Consider the following 18,222-nt stretch of genomic DNA (forward strand, 5'->3'; position numbering starts at 1 on the left):
GAGGGAGTGGGGGGGGAGGGAGAGTGAGGGGAGAAGGGGGGGGGGTGAGGGAGGGAAGAGGGAGGGAGAGGGGAGGGAGTGGGGGGGGGAGAGGGAGGGGAGAGGGGGGGGGGTGAGGGAGGGAGGGGGGAGGGAGGGAGGGGGGAGGGAGTGGGGGGGGGAGGGAGAGTGAGGGGAGAAGGGGGGGGGGTGAGGGAGGGAGGGGGGAGGGAGGGAGGGGGGAGTGGGGGGGGGGGAGAGTGAGAGGAGAGGGGGGGGGTGAGGGAGGGAGGGGGGAGGGAGGGAGGGGGGAGGGAGAGTGAGGGGAGAAGGGGGGGTGAGGGAGGGAGGGGGGAGGGAGGGGGAGGGAGTGGGGGGGGGGAGAGTGAGAGGAGAGGGGGGGGGTGAGGGAGGGAGGGGGGAGGGAGTGAGGGGGGAGGGAGTGAGGGGGGGAGAGTGAGGGGAGGGGGAAGGTGGAGGGGGGAGGGAGGGAGGGGGGAGGGGGAGGGAGGGGGGGTGGAGGGTGGAGGGGGGAGTGGAGGAGAAGAAGGGGGGAGGGAGGGGGGGTGGGGAAGGAGTGGGGGGGGGGGGAGAGTGAGGGGGGAGGGAGAGTGAGGGGGGAGAGTGAGGGGAGGGGGAGGGTGGAGGGGGGAGAGGGAGGGAGGGGGGGGGGAGTGGAGGAGAAGAAGGGGGGAGGGAGGGGGGGTGGGGAAGGAGTGGGGGGGGGGTGGAGGGGGAGGGAGGAGAGGGGGGAGTGGAGTGGAGGGGAGGAATGGAGGGTGGAGGGGGTGGAGGGGTGGAGGGTGGAGGCAGTAGGTGGAGGAGGGAGGGGTGGAGTGGGGGTTAGTCCACCGACCCACCTGGACACTCGCGACTGCCCTCAGCAAGCAGCGCCATGCAATGCGCCGGGTTCGCGAGGACGCAGACACAGCACGACGTCGCGGCTTTCTCCTCGCAGCCTGGGGCGGGGGGGGTGGTGGTGCGAAACGTCAGACACGTACTCGTAGAGACCCACACAGACCCACAGAGACCCACAGAGACCCACAGAGATTCATAGAGACTCACAGAGACCCACTCTCATAGACACCCACACTCATAGAGACCCACAGAGACCCACACTCATAGACACCCACACTCATAGAGACCCACAGAGACCCACAGAGACCCACAGAGACCCATACTCATAGAGACCCACAGAGACCCACACAGACCCACACTCATAGAGACCCACAGAGACCCACAGAGACCCATAGAGACCCACAGAGACCCACAGAGACCCACAGAGACCCACACTCATAGAGACCCACAGAGACCCACAGAGACCCACAGAGACCCACACAGACCCACAGAGACCCACAGAGACCCACACAGACCCACAGAGACCCACAGAGACCCACACTCATAGAGACCCACAGAGACCCACAGAGACCCATAGAGACCCACAGAGACCCACACAGACCCACAGAGACCCACAGAGACCCAAACTCATAGAGACCCACAGAGACCCAAACTCATAGAGACCCACAGAGACCCACAGAGACCCATAGAGACCCACAGAGACCCACACAGACCCACAGAGACCCACAGAGACCCACACTCATAGAGACCCACAGAGACCCACAGAGACCCATAGAGATCCACAGAGACCCACACAGACCCACAGAGACCCACAGAGACCCACACAGACCCACAGAGACCCACAGAGACCCAAACTCATAGAGACCCACAGAGACCCAAACTCGTAGAGACCCACAGAGACTCATAGAAACCCACAGAGACCCACACTCATAGAGACCCACAGAGACCCAAACTCATAGAGACCCACAGAGACCCACAGAGACCCACACTCATAGAGACCCACACAGACCCACACAAAGACCCACACTCATAGAGACCCACAGAGACCCACAGAGACCCACAGAGACCCACACAGACCCACACAGAGACCCACAGAGACCCACACTCATAGAGACCCACAGAGACCCACAGAGACCCACAGAGACCCACACTCATAGAGACCCACACAGACCCACAGAGACCCACACTCATAGAGACCCACAGAGACCCACAGAGATCCATACTCATAGACACCCACAGAGACCCACACTCATAGAGACCCACACAGACCCACACTCATAGAGACACACAGACACCAATACTCATAGAGACCCACAGAGACCCACAGAGACCCACAGAGACCCATAGAGACCCACAGAGATTCACAGAGACCCACACTCATAGAGACCCACAGAGACCCACACTCATAGAGACCCACAGAGACCAATACTCACAGAGACACACAGAGACCCACAGAGACCCATACTCATAGAGACCCACAGAGACCCACACTCACAGAGACCCACAGAGACCCACAGAGACCCACAGAGACCCACACTCATAGAGACCCACAGAGACCCACAGAGACCCACACTCATAGAGACCCATACAGACCCACAGAGACCCACACCCATAGAGACCCACACTCATAGAGACCCACAGAGACCCACACTCATAGTGACCCACAGAGACCCACAGGGACCCACACTCATAGTGACCCACAGAGACCCACAGAGACCCATAGAGACCCACAGAGACCCATAGAGACCCACAGAGACCCACACTCATAGAGACCCACAGAGACCCACATAGACCCATAGAGACCCACAGAGACCCATAGAGACCCACAGAGACCCACACTCATAGAGACCCACAGAGACCCACAGAGACCCATACTCATAGAGACCCACAGAGACCCACAGAGACCCACACTCACAGAGACCCACAGAGACCCAGACTCATAGACACACACAGAGACCCACAGAGACCCATAGAGACCCACAGAGACCCACACTCACACAAACCCACAGAGACCCACAGAGACCCACACTCATAGAGACCCACAGAGACCCACACTCATAGACACCCACAGAGACCCACAGAGACCCACAGAGACCCACACTCATAGAGACCCACACTCATAGAGACCCATAGAGACCCACAGAGACCCACACTCACACAGACCCTGACTAGGGTGTCAGGCGCAGTGATGTGTTGATCGTTATCAGACAAGCGACTTGGTCATCACAGATCGCAGCTCAATCAGCTGACTGATATCATCATCACACACACGCACAAAGGTCCCCCAGGTAGCATCTAACAGTGCTATAGGGGCAAGTGCTGCTGATTTAGCTAAGAGGACGATCAGAGACACAATGACATGAATCTGCTGTTGCTGCTGCTATCGATAAGAGGATGATCGATACATTGGCATGAATCTGCTGTTGCTGCTGCTATCGCTAAGAGGATAATCGATACATTGACATGAATCTGCTGTTGCTATCGATAAGAGGATGATCGATACATTGACATGAATCTGCTGTTGCTGCTGCTATCGATAAGAGGATGATCGATACATTGGCATGAATCTGCTGTTGCTGCTGCTATCGCTAAGAGGATAATCGATACATTGACATGAATCTGCTGTTGCTATCGATAAGAGGATGATCGATACATTGATATGAATCTGCTGTTGCTGCTGCTATCGATAAGAGGATGATCGATACATTGGCAGCATTTTGCTTGGGAGATCATCTCTGCCCGGTGCCTTTCCTGGTCTCAGACTCTGGATCGCCTTCAGTACTTCCTCAACAGATGGCACCTCAGCCAGCCACTCACAGGGGGTGAAAAAAGAAGATAAGTTTAAAACTTCCCCGTAGAAGTGGTTCAATCTTAATTTTAGAACGTTCTTTTTTCTCTCTCTGACGACTTGTTCTCTCTGCCTGTGTCCTCTCTTTGGAATGTTCACACTTAAATTCTAACTTAGCAATCTTTGAAATACGTAATCAAGCAGGCTATGCGTTAATTGCGTGTTGACCGACCCTCTGTGTTGTATTACATTAAATTTCGATATTTTTCTAGGTTATTTAATTTTAGTGTGTCCTTCTCATGATTTTCAGGCTTGCTTGCCGTGTCATCGTACTTGCAGCACCACGTTTTGTTGTCCACTCATTGATATGCTAATTTTTTCTCTAACCCTCCTCCCTCTCTCTGCGTCCGCCCTCCTCCGTCTATTTAAGGCCACCCCACAGAGACGATCACCCCTCTCTGTTACCTGTGTTGCTCTCGCTATGTATCTTGGTGATATCTGTCTGCTAATATGTCTGTCTATAGTTTTCTGGTTAGATTTTATGTCGCTATTTCATTATACCTGATGATGATTGCTTGTGTTGCAATCGAAACGTCGCATTCTATTATTTAATTTAATTTATTATTTTATCTTTAGACGTGACTTAACCGAAAGAAACAAATAATAATTCCTGCAGTCACGAAAGTTCTAAAATTAAGATTATATGTAATTACCAATTGCTTAATGGTGCAATGCAATCATCTGACCCATAGGTGGCAGCCATCTCAAGCCAGAGGACGAGAGGACTCTAGCCGCCACGCATATTAAGGATTTATAGTGAACAAAAACTTTGTTTTTACGGGTTATACTTGTTTATGGAGTCAAAGAGCGATTTGTGATCGCGGGCCATTGAGGCAGACTCCATTTCTGATAGTGCGTTGTCTTTGAAACTGAGTGCGCCTTTTGGCGTCATCTGGTCGAACACCATATGAGACTAGGCTCTAAAGTAAGCTGTCTCTGGTGTGGACCAATCAGTTTCAAGGACAACGCATAAATGATCAGAGTTGTGTTTTTTGTTTGCATTTGACTGCAAGTATTGCGGTTAATGTAAACATGATTCCTTGCAAAAGGTGTCAGTCTTGTTGCCAGACAAAAGGGGGAAACCCCCATTAGTATATTTTGGTACTGGCAAAGGAGGTCCCATGATGTAGACTCCATTTCCTCTCAGCAACCCGCGACCACCACCCATCCTTGCAGCGTCTCACGGCTCTCCGAACCTCCGAGCGAAGGCTGCGGTACAAGCCTCCTCATTCTCCGACGTGGGATGCTGTAGCCGATGAGAGTGGGCCTGTCGCTTTTTCTCAGCCATCCTGAACACCTCCTCTGTCAGCCAGGGTCTCTGGGGAGGTCTGGACCGCGTACCCAAAGCAGCCATTGCAGCTGCATGAGCCACAGTCCTAAACCTCGCCCATTTCCCCTCGACATCAGGAGGAGTGGGGGACGATGCCAACCCCAGCCGCAAGCGATGATGAAATTCTCGCTTGCAACTTTCATCAGCTAGCTGAGACCAGGCCACTGTGGGTTGGAATGGGGTCCTGGGTGTACACCCATCACCGGAGTGGAAGAATGGCAGGCGCATCTTACAGATGACAAGTTGGTGGTCAGAGGCCAGATCAGCTCCACGGTAGGTCATGGTGTCAAGGACATGGGCTCGCATCCGCTGTTCCGTCACTACGTAGTCCAGCAGATGTTCTTGCTTGGACCCGGCATGCATCCATGATGTCGTGTGGATGCGCCGATGCCCGGAACAGCGTTGTTGGTCTGCCCCGTGACCTCCTTTCAGCGTGCGTTCGACACTTCACGTGGCCTTAAGGTGCACATGGCCTGGCACAAGCGTCGTGGTGACGCCACTGGAAAATGGCGGTAGTTGCTGTCGTTCTCTAACTCTTAGGTTTTTTCGGTAAAGTCACCGTGTAGGTAAAAAATGTAAATCAATAAAAGCAAAATAAAACAATAAAAAAAATTCACGACGTTTCGGAGGCAACACAAGCTTCCGTCTTTAGGTGGAACCGTCACAGCCACGACAGCTGTATCAAGTAAATGAGAGATTGCAAGAGCTACCAACTCCGTATATATAATGGTTGGGGTTGGAGAGGGGGGGAAAGGCCAAGTACGGCACACTTTTTTTTATTAATATGGTAAGGTGAGGCTTAAGAGGGTGTGAGCCTTTGTTATGGAGAGGTACGGTTTGTGACTAAGCCTGGCCTACATAACAATAGTGTGAAAAAAGAAACAAACTAAACATGGTAAAACAAGCCTGGCTGTCTTATCAATAACCTGTAATGTTCTTAGGTTGTTTCGGTAAAGTCACCAGGTAGGTAAAACATTAAAATTAATAAAAGTAAAATAAAACAATAAAAATCACGACGTTTCGGAGGCAACACAAGCCTTCCGTCTTCAGGTGGAACCGTCACAGCCACGACAGCTGTATCAAGTGAATGAGAGATTGCAAGAGCTACCACTCCGTTTATATAATGGTTGGAGAGGGGGGGGGAAGGCCAAGTACGGCACACTTTTTTTAATTAATATGGTAAGGTGAGGCTTAAGAGGGTTATTATTTGGTTCTTTCGGTTAAGTCACGTCTAAAGATCGATTGCAACACAAGCAATCGATCTTTAGACGTGACTTAACCGAAAGAACCAAATAATAATTCCTGCAGTCACGAAAGTTCTAAAATTAAGATTGGCTTAAGAGCGTGAGAGCCTTTGTTATGGAGACGTGCGGTTTGTGACTCACACATGGCAAACACGACAAACGTGTGCTTTGTTTTATTTTGCTTTCATTGATTTAAAAATTTTTACCTACACGGTGACTTTACCGAAAAAACCTCAGAGTATGAATCCTTGCAGTCACGAAAGCTTCAAATCTAGAAGTTGTTGTCGTTGTTGAGCAATGTGGAGCGGTGGGGGTTGGTGGTGCGGGTGGGGAGCGGTGGGCGTAGCAGTCAGTGGCTACCCTGACCCAGGGGCGGTTTCTTCATTAGGGCGATTGGGCGACGCACCACCAATGTCATTCAACCACAGAGTCACGCGAGCCGTCACTGTGCCTCTGGATATAGTCCAATCAGCGTCATGCTACGTTCTGTGGAGTACCGCCTCTTTTTGTGCGATTTCCCTCCGGCTGAGAATCGCCCCGAGTGGTCCCATAGACTTACATTCAAAGATGTTTTTTTTTCGAACGGCGGGCGCTGCAATGCATTCTCTATGGCTTCCGGGAGGGCTCGCACTAACGTGCCAACGTCATCATACGTGCTTACGTCATCATACGTAAGCACGTTTCATCCAACAATATAATGTGTCGCCACCTAGTGGAATCTTTAATAAAAGAAACACGAGTGGATTGTAATAATAGTGAGTATAGAAACAAACAAGAAGATGTATTGTAAGAGTCACTTTATTTTGCATTAATATTAAAGAAGTGAAGTTGCCTTTACACGCTTAAGCTGTTAATTTATCCATTGCAAGGGTGGACCTTATCCTTATCAATCATCCAGACATTTGCCCTCCCCCCCCCCTGAGAGATTTTGCAGGAGCCGCCACTGCCCTGGCCACTACGAACCCGGCCAACCCGGTTTCGATTCCCGCTGAGGGTCCCAAAAATTGCCGGGGGACAATAAAATCCTATCTGAACCTGATCCCGTACCAACGCACGGCAAGTCTGACAGCCATCTTGAGCCGTTGTTGTTGAGTTGATCCCCCCCCCATGGCTTCCAATCACTTCGGTCAAGGTGCCAGAGTCGTGACTTAGTATCCTGAACTCCCTTCACACGCCCACCCACACTACCATCACCATCACCACCACCATCACCACCATCACCACTACCATCACCACCACTACCACACCCACCATCACCACACCAACATCACCATCACCACCACCATCATCAACATCACCACCACCACCCCCACCACCACCACCACCACCCCCACCACGACCACCACCACCACCCCCACCACCACCACCCCCACCACCACCACCACCCCCACCACCACCACCCCCACCACCCCCACCATTACCCCCACCACCCCAACCACCACCACCCCCACCACCACCATCACCACCACCACCATCACCATCACCACCATCACCACCCTACCACCACCAACCCCACCACCACCACCCCCACCACCCCCACCACCACCACCCCCACCACCATCACCACCACCACCCCCACCACCACCACCCCCACCACCACCATCACCACCCCCACCACCATCACTCCCACCCCCACCACCACCACCCCCACCAGCACCCCCACCACCATCACCCCCACCACCACCACCCCCACCACCACCACCACCACCCCCACCACCACTCCCACCACCACCCCCACAACCCCCATCACCCCCACCACCACCACAACCACCACCACCACCACCACCACTCCGTCTACCCACCACCACAACCACCACCCCCTCCACCACCCCCACCACCCCCCCCACCACCACCACCCCCCCCCCCCACCACCACCACCCCCACCACCCCCACCACCCCCACCCCCACCACCCCCACCACCACCAGCACCCCCACCACCACCACCCCCCACCCCCCATCGCAAAGTCGCGAATGGAAAATAGAAAGAAGAGAGATCACGAGGACTATATTTAGAAGTGGGGGAGCTTTTTGTTGTCGTGTCCTCGGGTTCCCGAGATATTTGCGGCGAAAGGCGTCCGAGGACAGACTAGCGCAAGCTGCTGCCGTTGATTCATTTCGCTTGTCAGGTTATGAGATTATACTGGTAGGAACGAAGTGAACCAGCCTACAATAGATTATATCGTCCGTCCGTCCGTCCGATGTCCGATTCGGTGTAGCAACATTGCCCCCTACTGCAAACACTTGGCAGGACCTTACAAAAACCTTTAGACTCAGTGACGCTTTCCTGGCTAAACAAGTGTAACATTCGCTTATAATTCCCTGACGTAGCTTTTAATTAAAACTTTTAAATTAAAAATTAACTCACAGCGCCCTAAAGCCTACAGCTAGGCCTAAAGCCTCGAACTACGCCTCAAACTCTCCCTTCGTATCGTACCCCCGCGTGTGTGCAAGGGAGTTAATGTTCAACAATGTTACATTCCCTGATGTTTTTAAATAGAAACATTTACATTTAATGCTTTTACATAAATAATTAAAACATTTAAATTAAAAATGAACTCACAGCGGCCTAAAGCCTACAGCTAGGCCTAAAGCCTAGAACTAGGCCTCACACTCTCCCTTCGTATCGTCCGATTCGGTGTAGCATCATCGCCCCCTTACTGCAAACACTTGGCAGGACCCTACAAAAACCTTTACACTCAGTGAGGCTTTCCTGGCTAAACAAGTGTCATAATACATGATGTTTATATTATTTGGTTGTTCGTTCCTACCAGCCCACCCCGCAGGGACCTGTTCTAGATTTGAAGCTTTCGTCACAGCCGTGACGGTCCCACCTGATGACGGAGACTTGTGTTGCCTTTCGAAACGTCGTCGTGATTTTATTATTTTTATTAATTTTAATTTCATTTTTTACCTACGTGACTTTACCGAAAGAACTATGAGTATTTCTAGATTTGAAGCTTTCGTGACTCCAAGGATTCAGATTCTTAGGTTTTCGGTAAAGTCAACAGGTAGGTAAAACATTAAAATTAATAAACGTTAAATAAAATAAAAATCCACGACGTTTCGGAGGCAACACAAGCTTCCGTCTTCAGGTGGAACCGTCACAGCCACGACAGCTGTATCAAGTAAATGTGAAATTGCAAGAGCTACCACTCCGTATATATAATGGTTGGAGAGGGGGGGAAGGGCCAAGTACGGCACACTTTTTATTAATATGGTAAGGTGAGGCTTAAGAGGCTGAGCCTTTGTTATGGAGAGGTACGGTTTGTGACTAAGCCTGGCCTACATAACAATAGTGTGAAAAAAGAAACAAACTAAACATGGTAAAACAAGGCTGGCTGTCTATCAATAACCTGTAATATGCTTAGGTTGTTTCGGTAAAGTCACCAGGTAGGTAAAATATCAAGTAAATGAGAGATTACAAGAGCTACCACTCCGTATATCTTTCCAATGATGAATCATTGGAAAGATGTGATTAACCATGCAAAAAATATTTAACTACACTTATTTGGACCATCTTATTCGACAGACAACTATTACAGGTTATCGATAAGACAGCCAGGCTTGTTTTACCATGTTTAGTTTGTTTTCTTTTTTCACACTATTGTTATGTAGGCCAGGCTTAGTCACAAACCGTATCTCTCCATAACAAAGGCTCTCACCCTCTTAAGCCTCACCTTACCATATTAATAAAAAAAAGTGTGCCGTACTTGGCCTTTCCCCCCCTCTCCAACCATTATATATACGGAGTTGGTAGCTCTTGCAATCTCTCATTTACTTGATACAGCTGTCGTGGCTGTGACGGTTCCACCTGAAGACGGAAGCTTGTGTTGCCTCCGAAACGTCGTGATTTTTATTTTATTTTACTTTTATTAATTTTAATGTTTTACCTACCTGTTGACTTTACCGAAAACCTATGAATATGAAACTGAGAGAATGATATTATCTCTCATTCCCCTCCCCGCCCTCTCCCGACGATGACCTCTTGCGTGTTGCGATCGATCCGTAGTGGAATGTTTGTTTGTTATTTTCCATTGAATCCCATCGATGTGACTTTAGCCAACGAACACCCCCAAAGAATGTGAACACTTTCGATTCTATTTTTTTTTATTGAAAGCTTTCGTGACTGCAGGGATTCATATGCTTGGTTCTTTAGGCAAAGTCACGTAGAAGGGAAATAATAAAATAACAAACATATTTAAAACAATAAAAATCCACAGCTGTGGATTTCACACCTGATGATGATTGTTTGTGTTGCAGTCGACACGTCGTGAGAATTTTTTTTTATTGTTTTACATTTTTATTATTTTATGATTTCCCTTCTACGTGATGACTTTACCGACAGAACCAAGAAGATGAATCCCTGCAGTCACGAAAGCTTCGAATCGAAATTTTTGTTCTATTTGGTCAAACATTTAATGAACTCGCCCCTAATGCGATGGGCTGGAACTGCTTCTATTTGGCGAGGCGTGTGATGTTGTTAGCTGCTGGTGATGATGATGATGGTGGTGATGATGGTGATGTTGATGGTAATGTTGATGGTGATGTTGATGATGGTGGTGTTGATGATGATGGTGATGTTGTTAGCTGGTGTTGATGATGATGGTGATGTTGATGGTGATGATGATGGTGGTGTTGATGGTGATGTTGATGGTGGTGATGTTGATGGTGATGTTGATGATGGTGATGTTGATGATGGTGATGTTGATGATGGTGATGTTGATGGTGATGTTGATGGTGATGTTGATGGTGATGTTGATGGTGATGTTGATGGTGATGTTGATGGTGATGATGGTGATGTTGATGGTGATGATGTTGATGGTGATGATGGTGGTGTTGATGGTGATGTTGATGATGGTGATGGTGATGTTGATGATGGTGATGGTGATGATGGTGGTGATGTTGATGATGGTGGTGATGTTGTTAGCTGGTGTTGATGATGATGGTGGTGTTGATGATGATGGTGGTGTTGATGGTGATGTTGATGGTGGTGATGTTGATGGTGATGTTGATGATGGTGATGTTGATGGTGATGTTGATGGTGATGTTGATGGTGATGATGGTGTTGATGATGATGGTGGTGGTGATGGTGATGTTGATGGTGATGATGGTGTTGATGATGATGGTGATGTTGATGGTGATGTTGATGATGTTGATGGTGTTGATGATGACGGTGGTGGTGATGATGATGTTGATGGTGATGTTGATGATGGTGGTGTTGATGGTGGTGGTGATGTTGTTAGCTGGTGTTGATGATGATGGTGGTGATGGTGATGTTGATGATGGTGATGTTGATGGTGGTGATGGTGGTGGTGATGTTGATGGTGATGATGGTGGTGATGTTGATGCTGGTGATGGTCATGTTGATGGTGGTGATGTTGTTAGCTGCTGGTATTGATGATGTTGATGGTGATGTTGATGATGTTGATGTTGATGGTGGTGATGTTGTTAGCTGCTGGTATTGATGATGTTGATGGTGATGTTGATGATGTTGATGTTGATGGTGGTGATGTTGTTAGCTGCTGGTATTGATGATGTTGATGGTGATGTTGATGATGGTGATGTTGATGGTGGTGATGTTGATGGTGGTGATGGTCATGTTGATGGTGGTGATGTTGTTAGCTGCTGGTATTGATGATGTTGATGGTGATGTTGATGATGTTGATGTTGATGGTGGTGATGTTGTTAGCTGCTGGTATTGATGATGTTGATGGTGATGTTGATGATGGTGATGTTGATGGTGGTGATGTTGATGGTGTTGATGGTGATGTTGATGGTGGTGATGTTGATGGTGATGTTGATGATGGTGATGTTGATGGTGATGTTGATGGTGATGTTGATGGTGATGATGGTGTTGATGATGATGGTGGTGGTGATGGTGATGTTGATGGTGATGATGGTGTTGATGATGATGGTGATGTTGATGGTGATGTTGATGATGTTGATGGTGTTGATGATGGCGGTGGTGGTGATGATGATGTTGATGGTGATGTTGATGATGGTGGTGTTGATGGTGGTGGTGATGTTGTTAGCTGGTGTTGATGATGATGGTGGTGATGGTGATGTTGATGATGGTGATGTTGATGGTGGTGATGGTGGTGGTGATGTTGATGGTGATGATGGTGGTGATGTTGATGCTGGTGATGGTCATGTTGATGGTGGTGATGTTGTTAGCTGCTGGTATTGATGATGTTGATGGTGATGTTGATGATGTTGATGTTGATGGTGGTGATGTTGTTAGCTGCTGGTATTGATGATGTTGATGGTGATGTTGATGATGTTGATGTTGATGGTGGTGATGTTGTTAGCTGCTGGTATTGATGATGTTGATGGTGATGTTGATGATGGTGATGTTGATGGTGGTGATGTTGATGGTGGTGATGGTCATGTTGATGGTGGTGATGTTGTTAGCTGCTGGTATTGATGATGTTGATGGTGATGTTGATGATGTTGATGTTGATGGTGGTGATGTTGTTAGCTGCTGGTATTGATGATGTTGATGGTGATGTTGATGATGGTGATGTTGATGGTGGTGATGTTGATGGTGGTGATGGTCATGTTGATGGTGGTGATGTTGATGGTGATGTTGATGATGGTGATGTTGATGGTGATGTTGATGGTGATGTTGATGGTGATGATGGTGTTGATGATGATGGTGGTGGTGATGGTGATGTTGATGGTGATGATGGTGTTGATGATGATGGTGATGTTGATGGTGATGTTGATGATGTTGATGGTGTTGATGATGACGGTGGTGGTGATGATGATGTTGATGGTGATGTTGATGATGGTGGTGTTGATGGTGGTGGTGATGTTGTTAGCTGGTGTTGATGATGATGGTGGTGATGGTGATGTTGATGATGGTGATGTTGATGGTGGTGATGGTGGTGGTGATGTTGATGGTGATGATGGTGGTGATGTTGATGCTGGTGATGGTCATGTTGATGGTGGTGATGTTGTTAGCTGCTGGTATTGATGATGTTGATGGTGATGTTGATGATGTTGATGTTGATGGTGGTGATGTTGTTAGCTGCTGGTATTGATGATGTTGATGGTGATGTTGATGATGTTGATGTTGATGGTGGTGATGTTGTTAGCTGCTGGTATTGATGATGTTGATGGTGATGTTGATGATGGTGATGTTGATGGTGGTGATGTTGATGGTGGTGATGGTCATGTTGATGGTGGTGATGTTGTTAGCTGCTGGTATTGATGATGTTGATGGTGATGTTGATGATGTTGATGTTGATGGTGGTGATGTTGTTAGCTGCTGGTATTGATGATGTTGATGGTGATGTTGATGGTGGTGATGTTGATGGTGGTGATGTTGATGGTGGTGATGGTCATGTTGATGGTGGTGATGTTGTTAGCTGCTGGTATTGATGATGTCGATGGTGATGCTCGCAACTGCTTTGCCAGATTTGCTCCGAGATTTGTTGATTTTCGAGTTCAGCCTGCAGTTGCCTTGGCAGGGCCAGACCCAATGATTTCGGGGGGCCATTCCCAACCCCCCCTTTCCCTTGGACGTGACTTTACCGAAAGAACCAAGAATCAGGGGTTGGCTACTTCCTCTGATATCTGAGGCACCACGGCCCCTTAGCTGGCAGGGTCAGACCCCAACCTTGGCAACTCAGTCACTCACAGGGGGTGACTACATTGAGATTGGAAGCTTTCGTGACTGCAGGGATTCATAGACTTGGTTCTTTCGGTAAAGTAACGTAGAAGGGAAATAATAAAATAAAAAAAATAGAAAAGAATAAAATGTATTGCTTTATTTTTTTATTTTTTTATTTTGGAAAATAATAAAATAATCATAAAATAAAAATAAAAATATAAAACAATTAAATGTATTGTTTTATATTTTTCATTTGGGAAATAATAACATAATAATACAATACGAATAAAAACATAAAACAATACATTTTATTGTTTTATATTTTTATTTTATTTTAATTTCATTATTTCCTAAAATAAAATAATAAAGCAATACATTTTATTGTTTTATATTTGATCATTTTATTATTTCCCTTCTACGTGACTTTACCGAAAGAACCAACAACAGGGGGTTGGCTACTTCCTCTGATATTTGAGGCACCGCAGATCTCTAGCTAGCAGGGTCAACCCCAACCTTGGCAACTCACTCATTCACTCACTCACAGAGGGTGACTAAATTTCGATTCAAAGCTTTCGTGACTGCAGGGATTCATATGCTTGGTTCTTTAGGTAAAGTCACGTAGAAGGGAAATAATACATATAATAAAAAAATATATAAAACAATAAAAATCCACGGCTATGGATTTCACACCTGATGATGATTGGCTTGTGTTGCAGTCGAAAAGTCGTGAGAAGTTTTTTTATTGTTTAATATTTTTTATTATTTTATTATTTCCCTTCTACGTGACTTTACCGAAAGAACAAAGAACAAGGGGTTGGCTACTTCCTCTGATATCTGAGGCACCGCAAATCTCTAGCTGGCAGGGTCAACACCAACATTGACACTCAGTCACTCACAGGGGGTGACTACATTTAGATTTAAAGCTTTCGTGACTGCAGGGATTCACAGTCTTGGTTCTTTCGGTACAGTCATAACGTAGAAGGGAAAAAAATTAATAATACAAATTTAAAACAATAAAATGTATCGTTTCATATAATGTTTTTTGCTTCTTTCGGTAAAGTCACGTAGAAGGGAAATAATAAAATAAGAAAAATATAAAACAATAAAATTTCTTGTTTGATATTTTTAATTTGGGAATTAATAAAATAATCATAAAATACGACTACAAATATAAAACCATACATTGTATTTTTCGATTTAAAGCTTTCGTGACTGCAGGGATTCATCTTCTTGGTTCTTTCGGTAAAGTCACGTAGAAGGGAAATAATAAAATCATAAAAATATAAAACAATAAAATGTATTGTTTTATATTTTTAATTTGGGAATTAATAAAATAATCATAAAATACGAATACAAATATAAAGCAATACATTTAATTGTTTTATGTTTATTTTATTTTATTATTTCCCTTCCACGTTACTTTAGCGAAAGAGACGAGAAATAATTTCGATTCTGTTGCCCCGGGGATTGCGCAATAGAGGTCGCCATTTTGTTTGTTGTGGGAAATGATTGTGGCAATTGAAGTGGGCGATGTCGTCATTGTCGACGTCATCATCACGTGGGGCATTCGTAGCCGAATCATCTGAACGCAAGGTTCTTAGAGCTACACAAAGACCCACGGAGACCCAAACTCATAGAGACCCACAGAGACCCACAGAGACCCACAGAGACCCACAGAGACCCAAACTCATAGAGACCCACAGAGACCCACAGTCATAGAGACCCACAGAGACCCATAGAGACCCACACTCATAGAGACCCACAGAGACCCACAGAGACCCATAGAGACCCACAGAGACCCATAGAGACCCACAGAGACCCACAGTCATAGAGACCCACAGAGACCCACAGAGACCCATAGAGACCCACAGAGACCCATAGAGACCCACAGAGACCCACAGTCATAGAGACCCACAGAGACCCACAGAGACCCATAGAGACCCACAGAGACCCATAGAGACCCACAGAGACCCATACTCATACAGACCCACAGAAACCCATAGAGACCCATACTCATAGAGACCCACACTCATAGAGACCTATAAAGACCCACAGAGACCCATACTCATAGAGACCCATAGAGACCCATACTCATAGAGACCCACAGAGACCCACAGAGACCCACACTCATAGAGACCCATATAGACCCACAGAGACCCACAGAGACCCATACTCATAGAGACCCATAGAGACCCATACTCATAGAGACCCACAGAGACCCACAGAGACCCAAACTCATAGAGACCCATAGAGACCCACAGAGACCCACAGAGACCCATACTCATAGAGACCCACAGAGACCCATAGAGACCCACAGAGACCCATACTCATACAGACCCACAGAGACCCATAGAGACCCACAGAGACCCATACTCATAGAGACCCACAGAGACCCATAGAGACCCACAGAGACCCACACTCATAGAGACCCACAGAGACGCATACTCATAGAGACCCACAGAGACCCACACTCATAGAGACCCACAGAGACCCACACTCATAGAGACCCACAGAGACCCACACTCACAGAGACCCACACCCACAGAGACCCACACTCACAGAGACCCATACTCATAGAGACCCACACTCATAGACACCCTTACTCACAGAGACCCACACTCACAGAGACCCACACTCACAGAGACCCATACTAATAGAGACCCACACTCACAGAGACCCACACCCACAGAGACCCACACTCACAGAGACCCATACTCACAGAGACCCATACTCATAGAGACCCACACTCATAGACACCCTTACTCACAGAGACCCACACTCACAGAGACCCACACTCACAGAGACCCACACTCACAGAGACCCATACTCACAGAGACCCATACTCATAGAGACCCACACTCATAGACACCCTTACTCACAGAGACCCACACTCACAGAGACCCACACTCACAGAGACCCACACTCACAGAGACCCACACTCATAGAGACCCACACTCACAGAGACCCACACTCACAGAGACCCATACTCATAGAGACCCACACTCACAGAGACCCACACTCACAGAGACCCATACTCACAGAGACCCATACTCATAGAGACCCACACTCATAGACACCCTTACTCACAGAGACCCACACTCACAGAGACCCACACTCACAGAGACCCACACTCACAGAGACCCATACTCACAGAGACCCATACTCATAGAGACCCACACTCATAGACACCCTTACTCACAGAGACCCACACTCACAGAGACCCACACTCACAGAGACCCACACTCACAGAGACCCACACTCATAGAGACCCACACTCACAGAGACCCACACTCACAGAGACCCATACTCACAGAGACCCACACTCACAGAGACCCACACTCACAGAGACCCACACTCACAGAGACCCACACTCACAGAGACCCAAACTCACAGAGACCCACACTCACAGAGACCCACACTCACAGAGACCCACACTCACAGAGACCCATACTCATAGAGAGCCACACTCACAGAGACCCACACTCACAGAGACCCACACTCATAGAGACCCACACTCACAGAGACCCATACTCACAGAGACCCACACTCACAGAGACCCACACTCACAGAGACCCATACTCACAGAGACCCATACTCACAGAGACCCACACTCACAGAGACCCATACTCACAGAGACCCATACTCACAGAGACCCACACTCACAGAGACCCACACTCACAGAGACCCACACTCACAGAGACCCACACTCACAGAGACCCACACTCACAGAGACCCATACTCATAGAGAACCACACTCACAGAGACCCACACTCACAGAGACCCACACTCATAGAGACCCACACTCACAGAGACCCATACTCACAGAGACCCACACTCACAGAGACCCACACTCACAGAGACTTACACTCACAGAGACCCATACTCATAGAGACCCACACTCACAGAGACCCACACTCACAGAGACCCATACTCACAGAGACCCACACTCACAGAGACCCACACTCATAGAGACCCACACTCACAGAGACCCACACTCACAGAGACCCATACTCACAGAGACCCACACTCACAGAGACCCACACTCACAGAGACCCACACTCACAGAGACCCATACTCATAGAGACCCACACTCACAGAGACCCACACTCACAGAGACCCACACTCATAGAGACCCACACTCACAGAGACCCATACTCACAGAGACCCACACTCACAGAGACCCACACTCACAGAGACCCATACTCACAGAGACCCACACTCACAGAGACCCACACTCACAGAGACCCATACTCACAGAGACCCACACTCACAGAGACCCACACTCACAGAGACCCACACTCACAGAGACCCACACTCACAGAGACCCACACTCACAGAGACCCACACT

General features: G+C 48.0%; 1 protein-coding gene across 1 annotated transcript in view; it reads right to left on the reverse strand.

The window, feature by feature from the left end:
- Positions 1-839: 839 nt before the first annotated feature.
- The window catches only part of LOC144954163 (carnosine synthase 1-like), a gene marked incomplete at its 3' end in the record, with an annotated part of 34,026 nt that continues 16,643 nt past the window's right edge, over positions 840-18,222 (reverse strand). Inside the window, exon 3 of the mRNA XM_078884726.1 lies at positions 840-938. Coding sequence (XP_078740852.1) covers positions 840-938 — 99 coding nt within the window. The remainder of the gene's footprint in view (positions 939-18,222) is intronic.

This window comes from Lampetra fluviatilis, unplaced genomic scaffold, assembly GCF_964198595.1.
Source record: "Lampetra fluviatilis unplaced genomic scaffold, kcLamFluv1.1 SCAFFOLD_865, whole genome shotgun sequence".
In the NCBI taxonomy this organism is placed as follows: domain Eukaryota; kingdom Metazoa; phylum Chordata; class Hyperoartia; order Petromyzontiformes; family Petromyzontidae; genus Lampetra; species Lampetra fluviatilis.